The sequence below is a fragment of the Elephantulus edwardii genome, unplaced genomic scaffold (assembly GCF_000299155.1).
Source record: "Elephantulus edwardii isolate Elephantulus edwardi_28Jun2011 unplaced genomic scaffold, EleEdw1.0 scaffold00137, whole genome shotgun sequence".
Classification (NCBI taxonomy): domain Eukaryota; kingdom Metazoa; phylum Chordata; class Mammalia; order Macroscelidea; family Macroscelididae; genus Elephantulus; species Elephantulus edwardii.
The window spans coordinates 3521528-3532392 of NW_006399887.1; the positions used below are offsets into that span (position 1 = coordinate 3521528).

Below are 10865 nucleotides of genomic sequence, written 5' to 3' on the forward strand. Positions count from 1 at the left end.
CAGAGCAGGGTAACAATGCATGGTTCAAAATTAAGAAGGGCGTATGCCAGGAATGTGTCCTGTCTCCATGCCTTTTCAACCTGTTTGCAGAACAAATTATCCGGGAGGCTGGGCTCTATGAGGAGGAATGTGGGGTCAAGATTGGTGGAAGATCTATCAACAATCTGTGTTATGCAGATGACACAACCCTGCGTGCTGAAAGTGAGGATGACCTGAAACGCTTGCTGTAGAGCGTCAAGGACCACAGCCTCAAATAGGGATTAAGGCTCAATGTCAAGAAGACAAAGATTCTCACCACTGGACCAATTGACAGCATCAGGATGGATGGTGTAGAGATTGATATTGTTCACAGCTTTAGTTTGCTTGGCTCCACAGTCAACTCTCTCGGCACCAATAGCCAGGAAATTAGACGTATCGTGATGGGAAAGTCTGCTGTTAGGGACCTCTCCAAAGTACTGAAGAACAATAATGTCTCTCTGGAGACTAAGGCACGTCTGATACAGGCCTTGGTCTTTGCTACCACTAGTCATGCATCAGAGAGTTGAACAATGACTAAGAAGGATAGAAGGATAATTGATGCCTTTGAGCTGTGGTGCTGAAGAAGAGTATTGAGGGTACTGTGGACTGCTCAAACAAACAGATTGATCCTGGAAAAGGTTAAACCGGGCAGCTCCTTGGAGGCAAGGAATCTGAGGCTCCGTCTAACATGCTTTGGACATGTTGTAAGGAGGGACTGGTCCTTGAAGAGGGACATCATGCTTGGTAGGGTGGAGGGACAGTGAAGGAGGGGAAGGCCTTCTGTGAGGTGGATTGATTCAGTGACTGGGGTAATCAGGGTGGGTGTATCAGAGATGGTACGATTGGCACAGGACAGAGCAGAGTTTAGGGCTGTCATACGTAGGGTTGCTATGAATTGCAAACTACTCGACGGCACATAACAACAGCAACAACAACCACCATTTTAAATTATTTACTATGTGAGTCATGATTTTGCTTTTAGCTTACAGATTTTTTTTGTGAAGAATATAGAAATACAAACCCTTTTTTCTTCTTTTAACAACATTATTGCTCAATTTTTGTGTTCCCTTTATACTCTTGAGTTTCCATAATATTATTGCCATGCTAATGCCATCAGTGTGCCACATGTTTTGATTTTTGCTTTGTCTTTTGTTTTAGGAATGAAGGCTTAGTACCAAGCAACTACGTGACTGAAAACAAGCTAACCAATTTAGAAATATATGAGTAAGTCTCTTCCAAAATATGACCTGTGGTTAACCTATGAAAATCAGGGACATGCTGGCAACTTTAAGTGTAATACTATTTAGGGTTCATGAGAGGAAAAGAAAGCAACGTATCTGACCGTTTTAGTAATAAAGAAGCCTTTGATCCTTATTACGGCTGTTTCGGAAATGTCTGAAACAGTTGTCTTTTTGTTGGGTTTCGTTTGAACAGAGTCACAGTGAAACCAACCACCTGCCCGGTGTTTGCTTTACTCTGTGTCCTGACTGGAAAATGAACAGTCTAAACACTAGCATTAAATTGTCAATGATTGGTAAAGGAAACTTAACACGTACACATATCGCTATCTTTTAGCCCAAGTTTTAAAAATCAGCTAAAACAGGAGAAGGGGGCTAAAGCTGTAACTTTGAAGACTCTGGATTTTTTTTTGCTAGGGTTTTATTTAAAAATTTATCTTTATGACAGTTCTAGATTTGGGAGGTGGAGATTTTAGCAATCCCTTATTCTGCAGAAGGGAAACAAAGGTGTAGAGAGTAATTTATGGGTGGAGAGGGGCAGAGTTGGAACTGGCCCTCAGTGTTTAATAAGCTTGAGTTTAGGTTATGAGCATAAGGTTGTTGTTGTTGTTATGTGCCGTCGAGTCGCTTGCGACTCATAGCGACCGCATGAGCATAAGGAGCCCTGGAAAAACAGTGTCTAACGTGGTCAGCTGCCAATCGAGGGTTCAAACCCACCAGTCACTCTGAAAGAATGTAAGGCGACTGGCCGTAAGATTCATAAAACCTTGGGGTCACTATGGGGCAATTACACTCTGTACTTTGAGTTGGTATGAGTTGGAATAAACTGGATGCCGATGGGTTTAAGGGGGAGTTTGTGAGTGCCTTCTCTCCTCCTATGGTTAGACATTTGTTTTGCAATTAGCCTATACTTCCAGTAGGTGGCGATAGAGGATGCTCATGAAGGCGTCAAGACAGGCACTAAGAGAATGGATGGCAATTGAAAACAGAATGAGAAGGCATTCCCATGGCTACTGTTTTAAACTCTTCTGGAGGCCAAATGTAGCACATCTCTCCCCAAAACACAAACCAAATTCCAAAAGTGTTTGTAAATAATGTAGTCTTTATTAGGGGAAAGATCAAACAAGGCTCATGATATGAACTTGATAAATAATATTAAGTCTTCACGTTGTCACACTTCTCTTCATGGCTCTGTCACAGGGTCTCTTCTTTCTTCTTTCCTCTCTCACTCTGGCTGTCATATCCCATTTGTTGATCTCTCTTATTGAGCTCTGGCCTAAGATTCTAATCTTCACTCTGTAATTAAAACCTTTCAGATGGCTGAGCCCACCTTGCAGGGAATCTCACTTTCTCCCAAGCCAAAGCTACTCAACTAATGCATGTCTCCTTGAAGGGCAGGTCAAAGGAAATTGTGTATGGAAATACTCAGTTAGGAAAAATTGAAAGTAAAAGACTCATCAGGAACAAAAGAGTCAATGAAAGACCTGTAGATGACTCACCTAGCTTGATAAAAGTAAGGAAGACTGTTTGTTGCAAAAGAGCAAAGACTTGTTATTGTTATGTGCCATCAAGTCTCTTGTGACTCGTAGCAACCCTATGTACAACAGCTCTGAACCCTGCTCTGTCCTGAGCCAGCTTCATCATCTTTGACACACCTACCCACATTACCCCAGTCACTGAGTCAATCCATCTCCTCTAGGGTCTTCTTCTTTTGCACTATCCTTTCACCACCACCCTCCCAAGCATGATGTCTTTCTCCAAGGACTGGTCTCTCTTGCAACATGCCCAAAGTATGTCAGATGAAGCTTCAGAATCCTTGTCTCCAAGGAGCAGCCTGTTTTCACCCTCTCTAGGATGAACCTGTTTGCTTGCCTAGCAGTCCGTGGTATATTCAATACTCTTCTCCAGCAGCACAGCTCAAAGGCATCCATTATCTATCATCCCTATTCATTGTCTTTCTGATTCATAGCAAGGAATTGCGATCAAACAAAACAGTCTTCAATCTGGATTCCATCTCAACATGAAAAAGACAAAAAATCCTCACCAAATATCATTGTGTTATTGTTGTTATGTGCCTTTGAGTTGACTACAACTTAGAGTGATCCTACAAAGAAAGATTCTGCCCTATTTTTTTTTCCCTATTTTGAGCCAACCTCACTATCTCTGACACATCAGACCCCCATTGCTATGGTCACTGTGTCAATCTATCTCAGCCAGGGTCTGATTTTGTCTTACTTGAATCCATAATCAACATCCTTTGCACTAGCAGTCAAGAAATCAAAAGACATTTTGCTTTGGGAAAATGTCCTGTCAAATGCCTCTCCAATTCACAGGCATTGATTCTTCTTCAGTCATCCTTAGTCATTGCCCAGCACTCTGATACATAACAAGTAATTGCGAAGACCATGGACTGAATCAGGTGCACCTTAGTCTCTAGACTGACATCATTGCTCTTTAGCATTTTGGAGAGGTCTCTGACATCAAATTTCCCCAGTGCAATCTTCTTTTTATTACCTGACTGCTGATACCAAGAGTATTGATTGTGTATCTAAGCAAGATGAAATTGTTAACAACCTCAATCTCTTCTTTGTCTATCATGGTGCTGCCAATTGGCTCAGTGGTAAGAATCTTTGTTTTCTTGATATTGAGCTTCAATCCATATTGAAGACTACAGTCCTTGACCTTATGCAGCAAACACTTCAGGCCCTCCTCAGTTTCACTAAGCAAGCTTGTGTCATCTGCATAACACAGGTTGTTAATGAGTTTTCCTCCAAACCTGATGCCACCTTCCTCCTCATAAAGTCCAGGCTCCTGAATGATCTGTTTTGCATATATGTTGAAAAGATGTAGAGACAGGACACGTCTCTGACACAATCCCTTCCTTAATTTCAATCATGCACTGTTTCTTTGCTCTGTTCTTTTGAAGGAGTCCTGATTCAAGTATAAGTTTTGTATGAGCCCAATCAAGTGTTCTGAGATTCCCATTCTTCTCAAAGATAGCCACAATTGGTTGTAATCCATATAGTCAAATAAGTCAAATGCCTTTGCATAATCAGTGAATCACAGACATTCCTTTGATACTCTTTTCTTTCAGCCAAGATCCATGTGACATTGGTGGTGATGTCTCTAGTGCAACAGCCTCTTCTAAACCCAGTGTGTATTTCTGGCCGTTCTCTGTCAATGTACTGTTCCAGTCATTTCTGGATACCCATCAGCAGGACTTTACTTTCATGTGATATAAGTGATGTTGTTCAAGAATTTCCACACTCTGTCAGGTCACCTGTTTTTGAAATGGAAATAAATATGGATCTTTTCCATCAGTTGGCCAGGTAGTTATCCTCCAGATTTCTTGGCACAGCCTGGTGAGCACAGCTAGGGCAGCATCAGTGTGTTGAAATATGTCAATTGTATTCCAAATGTTTATTAAATTCTAATGCTGATTATTATCCTTCTCTTGAGTTGTGAAACTGACAGAAAAGGCATTTACAATGTTGTCCACCTTGCCTTGTGGTATCAGTTTGTTATATTCCATAATTTCTTCAGCTCTCCAAACCAATTTACCTGTTCAATCTATGTTTATTATATACTTACAATGTCAAAGCTTTGGTAGTATAGTCCAGAGGGAGTTTCACTGCTAACACAAAGGCAGCGACTCTCTTTCAGTTCAAAACCAGCAAGAGTTCTGTGGGAGAAAAGTGGACAGCCTCTTCCTGTGTAATTGATTGTGTTGTTGTTCTTAAGTGCCGTTGAGTCGCAGGCGACTCATAGCGACCCTATGAAGGAGAGTCCTTGACGCTTGGGTGTCTTTCATCCTCTCTCCAAGTTCATAGGGTTTCCTGGGGCAAGCTATTATGGAAGTGGATGCCACTCCTCCTTCCACGCTTGTTTAATCGGGGAGCTCCACCCCACTCTCAGTCCGCAATTGGGTAGCCAGCCATTTGACACATCCATGTCACAGTGTTCAGCCTCATAGCAACCACAAGCGACCCGGACGGCAACTTGTACACCAGGGCTATACGACCTAGAGGAATGTCTGAACAAAAACAATGAAAGACTGGCCTGAGGGCTGCGAACTAAAAGTCACCCACCTTGTCTTAATTGATAGCTTCCAAAAACTCACAGGAAGATCCTCTATGAGTCAATTTTGAGTTTTTATAAGGTAGCAGAAGTAGTTCCTACTTTCTGAGAATTCACCATTTCATGGGGTCAGACACTGGGAAAACCCCCTAAATCCACAGATAAATGTCTAATTCTAACTGGAGTGAAGACATGCATAGGAGACTGTTGGATAACATGAGGATCTGGTGGGATAGCGTGCAGAGTGTGGCACTGCAGTCTGAACCTGCCAGCTGCTCTGCAGAAGAAACATGGATGGTCTCCTTTCAAAGATTTATGTCCTTGGAATCCCAATGGGGGGGCACCATGAGTCAGAATCAAATGACACTAGTGGATTTGGGTGTTGGCTGCAGGAGAAGACAAATTGGTAGGATGTGAGGAGAAGACCTAGTTGCTGATAACTTGATTCTGACTCAACAGGAGAGGTAATGTAAATGATGGATGGTGAGATGGTAAATACCTTTCTGAGGATGTATCTTGAAGACTGATCATGGTGGAAGGGAGCCAGAAGCTAAGGCAAAGAAGAAAGCTGTGTCCCAAGGTGGGCTTCCAGTGCCTCAGGGCACCTTTGGATGTAGAAATATTTATGGCTACTTTGGTTTTAAGTTAACATTCATATTATCAACATGAAGATGTCAATCCTTGGTTTCCATTTCATTACGCCTTCAAAGTCAACTTCTGAATATCAATATACTATTTATAAATCTATTAAAGTAACAATCACTGCAATTTAAGCTCAACATACTAAATTATCCTTAATTTATAAGCTTAGTTAATTAAATTCCCTGAACCGTTTTAACTTGCATTAAGAAATGAAGTAAATTCAATTTCCTCTTCTTTGAATACTTTGAATGCCTGACTGAGCAACTTAACAATTCTTACATGTCTTTCCTAAATCCCTAAATAACCCTAGAAACCTAGGCAGTCAAACGTCCTACGTTGTTGTTTGTTGTTATGTGCCATTGAGTCTCATGCAACTCATAGCGACCCTATTTTACAACAGCCCTGAAACCTGCTCTATCTCGTCCCAATTTTACTATCTCTGACACACCTACCTTTATTACTCCAGTCCATGTATCAATCCATCTCATTGATGGTCTTCCCTTTTTCTCCATCCCTCCACCTTTCCAAGCATGTTGTCCCTCACCAAGGACCAGTCCCTCCTTGCAACATGCCCAAAATATGTCGGACGAAGCCTCAGAATCCTTGCCTTCAGGGAGAAGCCTACCTTCACCCTCTCTAGGATGAACCTGTTCTTCTCCAGTACCACCAGCTCAAAGGCATCAATTCTCTTTCCATCATCCCTAGTTATTTGTCCAGCTCTCTGATGCATAGAAAGCAATTGCAAAGAATATGGCCTGAATTAGGCAGGCGCATCTTAGTATTTTGGAGAGGTTCCTGACATCCAGCTTTCCCAAAGCAATTTGTCTCTTGATTTCCTGGCTGCTGGTACCAAGCATGTTGATTGTGGAACCAAGCAAACTAAAGCTGTTAACAACCTCCATCTCTTCACCATCTATCATATCATAATGTGGTGAATTGGCCCAGTGGTGAGAACCTTTGCTTTCTTGATGTTGAGCTTCAATCCATATTGAAGACTGCAGTCCTTGATACTAGTGGGGTTTCACAGGCAGTAGATCATAGGGAGACGATCAACCACTTTCCTTTAGAACAGCTGGTGGATTAGAAATGCGTGCCTATGGGCTGGCAGCTCAACTCCTTACCATTAAGCCACCAGCATTCCCTTTGAATGTAATTCTCTGTATCTTCCACAAGAACTCATTTATTTGTGAAGGACTTCTCCTTTCTAGAAGAGGTCTCAGACATCTTAACACTTCTTTCTTACCCCTTAGGAAAAGTCATATAAAGTGCTGAATGATGCTGAAGTTTAAAATGACTGTTACTCTTGTTCCTTGACTGGTGGTGACAAGTAGTCAAATTACTTTGTCTAGAATCACCAGATTTCAGTTCTTTAAACACTCCCTAGTGTCAGGGGTTCATCTATTTTTAAGTTTCTTTTTAATTTGAAAGTGTAAATGTTTTCATAACTGGCCATTCTAATTTTGTCACAACTTTCCATTACTGGACATTAAAAAAAGCACAGGTGGTGAGCCGAGTGGAATAATGCAAGCAGTTCCACCTTCAAAGTCAGGTTTAAAAGTCTAAGAGTTTCATTTAGCCACCATCTGACTAACCCACTGTGAGCCAATAACACATGTATTCTTCCTCCCACTGTCTGCAAAACTAGTATTTCTGGTAATAATTGATTAACATCTTGTACATATTGTTTCAGAACAAAAATTTCCCTTTTGCTTTTTTTACTTCAGTTCTTTCACTTTTCTTTTTCTCAGTCATCTGTATCTTTGATTACTAACTAAATACTGATTGTCATAAAATGTAAGTTATATTGGTAATTCGTGTTTAAATTATAATTTGATTTAACTAGATTTACTATGTGTACTTCTGATAGCCTAAAATCACAAGATGACGTTTTTCATGCAGAGGAAATAGCACAATGTGAGTAAGACAAGAAAGTGCTTGGTGAATTTGAGGATGGAAAATATCTCATGGTGTGGATTTAGTAAGAAATTGAAATATCTCAGTCACAAAAGGATGAATACTGCATAATGCCACTGTTATGGACTGATATGGGGGTTTGCGGGAAACTAAGAAAAGTGGGCATACATAATGTACATGGCATTCGAATAGACGAGGGAGAAAACGATATGATTATATATTATTGGCATGACAAGAATCCAGAATAAGAGCTGCTTAGTAAAGTGGACTGGGGAGGGGGAAGCTGTATAACAAGGAAATTTTTTTTTTACCAAAAAGAAACGCAAACTGGGGGTAGGGGATGTTGTTGTTTGTTGTTGTTATGTGCCGTCGAGTCGTTTCCGACTCATAGCGACCCTATGCTCAACAGCCCTAAACCCTGCTCTATCCTGCGCCAACCACGCTGCCTCTGACACACCCATCCCGATTACCCCAGTCACTGAATCAATCCATCTCATAGAGGGTCTTCCCCTCCTGCGCCGTCCCTCCACCCTCCCAAGCATGATGTCCCTCTCCAAGGACCCGTCCCTCCTGGCAACATGTCCAAAGTATGTCAGACGAAGCCCCAGAATCCTTGCCTCCAAGGAGTAGCTTGGTTTAATCCTCTCCAAGATTAATCTGTTTGTTTTCCTGGCAGTCCATGGTACATTCAGTACCCTTCTCCAGCACCACAGCTCAAAAGCATCCACTCTCCTTCTGTCCTCCCTAGTCATTGTCCAACTCTCTGATGCATAACAAGCGATTGCAAATACCATGGTCTGTATCAGGCGCACCTTAGTCTCCAGAGAGACACTGTTGCTCCTGAGTACCTTTGAGAGGTCCCTAACAGCAGACTTTCCCATCGCGATACGCTTTTTGATTTCCTGACTGCTGGTGCCAAGAGCATTGACTGTGGAGCCGAGCAAACTGAAGCTGTGAACACTCTCAATCTCTTCGTCATCCATCCTGACGCTGCCAATTGGTCCAGTGGCGAGAATCTTTGTCTTCTTGACATTGAGCCTCAGTCCATACTGAAGGCTGCAGTCCTTGACCCTTTGCAGCAAGTGCATGAGGTCCTCCTCAGTTTCAGCAAGCAGGGTTGTGTCATCTGCATAACGCAGATTGTTAATAGACATACAGAGAGGAAAATGTGCAACAATGAATGAATGGAAATCTAAATTCTTTATAAACTTTCATTAAAATCTCAATAAAGAAAAAAAAAGAGTAAAAAGAGAAAGCAAGACAAAGTGATTGAAGATCACCTAGAGGTTTGGGGTTTTTTTTTAATTCTACTAACTCTATTATACGGTAACTTACTACAGACAGTCAAATAAGATCCCCTACACCAAACATTCACTGTTACTGAATCAATTCTAATAGAGTCGCACCATCATATAGGGTTTCTGAGGCTGTCAATCTTGATAGAAGCAAACTGACACCTTTTTCTCACAGAGCAGTTTAAACCATGACCTTCCAGTTAACAGCCCAATGCTTAGCAGTTGCATCACCTGGATTTCTTTCTTTTTTTTTTAATTATGCTTTTTTTAAATTTTATTTTATTATTTTTCTGTGCGTGTACCGTCAAATCAGATCTGACTGGTACAGGAGGAGATTGCCCTCCTTCCCTGGCAAGAGCATCTGGTGGATCACCTGGATTTCTAACTGAAGTTACAGTATGTGTTGCTTCTTTGAGGTATACATCAAAGTCCTCGCTGTGGAATTGAAATTGAACTAGCAGAGAGGTGCCATCTTTGGGTCAATGCAATTCTCAATGACAAACTGCACTGTCAAAAGCTCCCTCAATATATCGCAGTTTCTATAAAAGCAAACAAATGAGAAATCCCAGAAAAGGACAAAAAGAAGAAAAATGAGTAGTTTTTAGTCAACTGTATAGGACCGATAGTCACTGGACCGAAAGGCAGTGTCATGATGGATGGAAAGGAGATTGAAACTGTCAACAGCTTCATCTTGCTTGGATTAACAGTCAACACCATTTGTATCAGCAGTCAGGGAATAAGAAGAAGCATTGCACTGGGAAAATCTGCAGTTAGAGACCTCTCCAAATTATTGAGGAGTAATGATGTCAGTTTGAGGACTAACGTACATCTGATTCAGACCATGGTCTTTCCAATTACTTGTATTACATCTGAAAGCTAGACAATGAATAAGGATGGCAGGAAAGGAATTGATGCTTTTGAGCTGTGGTGTTGGAGAAGCGTACTGACCATCTCATGGACAGCCAAGAGAACAAACTGATATGTTTTGGAGAGGGTGCACCTGGAATATTCTTTGGAGGCAAGAATGATGAGGCTTCATTTCACATACTTTAGACAATGTTTTTAGAAGGGCCTATTCCTTGAAAAAGGACATGATGCTGAGAAGGGTGGAGGGTCATAAAAAGAAAGGAAGACCCTCAACGAGGGTATTATGTGTCAGAAGTGTGAGGATGGCACAGGATAGAATAGAGTTCAGATCTTTTGTTCATAAAGTCACTATGAGTTTTACTCAACTCAATGGCACCTGACAACAACAACATGTAATTTTCAATGCATGTATATACTTGTTTATTGATAGTTTGCCATTTTTAGTACAGCAGTTGTCTATCATGTTGTACTGGGGAGACCCACAGGTTGCTATGATGCTGTAAACTAAGCCACTGGTGTTTTGAATGCCAGCAGGGTCACCCATAGCAGGTATTGAAGGAACTGTGCCAGATTTAAAACAGGTTACGACGCAGGGTTAGCCATCCACTTCTGACACAATAGGCCTTTAAATAGGCTATTAAATCATTCCAAATTCTTTATTAAGTGAATGTCAGAAAATTGAGCTGAGATATTGTTGTTGTTGTTGTTATGTGCCATTGAGTCACTTGCGACTCATAGTGACCCTATGTACAAAAGCCCTAAATGCCGTTCTATCCTGTGCCAACCTCGCTGTCTCAAACACACTCATTCCCAC

At 41.4% G+C, this 10865-nt stretch overlaps 1 protein-coding gene across 1 annotated transcript in view; it reads left to right on the forward strand.

Moving 5' to 3' along the window:
- Nucleotides 1-10865, forward strand: part of TXK (TXK tyrosine kinase) — a 93087-nt gene that overhangs the window by 15508 nt on the left and 66714 nt on the right. The window contains exon 4 of the mRNA XM_006894178.1: nucleotides 1177-1242. Within this exon, the coding sequence (XP_006894240.1) occupies nucleotides 1177-1242 (66 nt within the window). The remainder of the gene's footprint in view (nucleotides 1-1176; nucleotides 1243-10865) is intronic.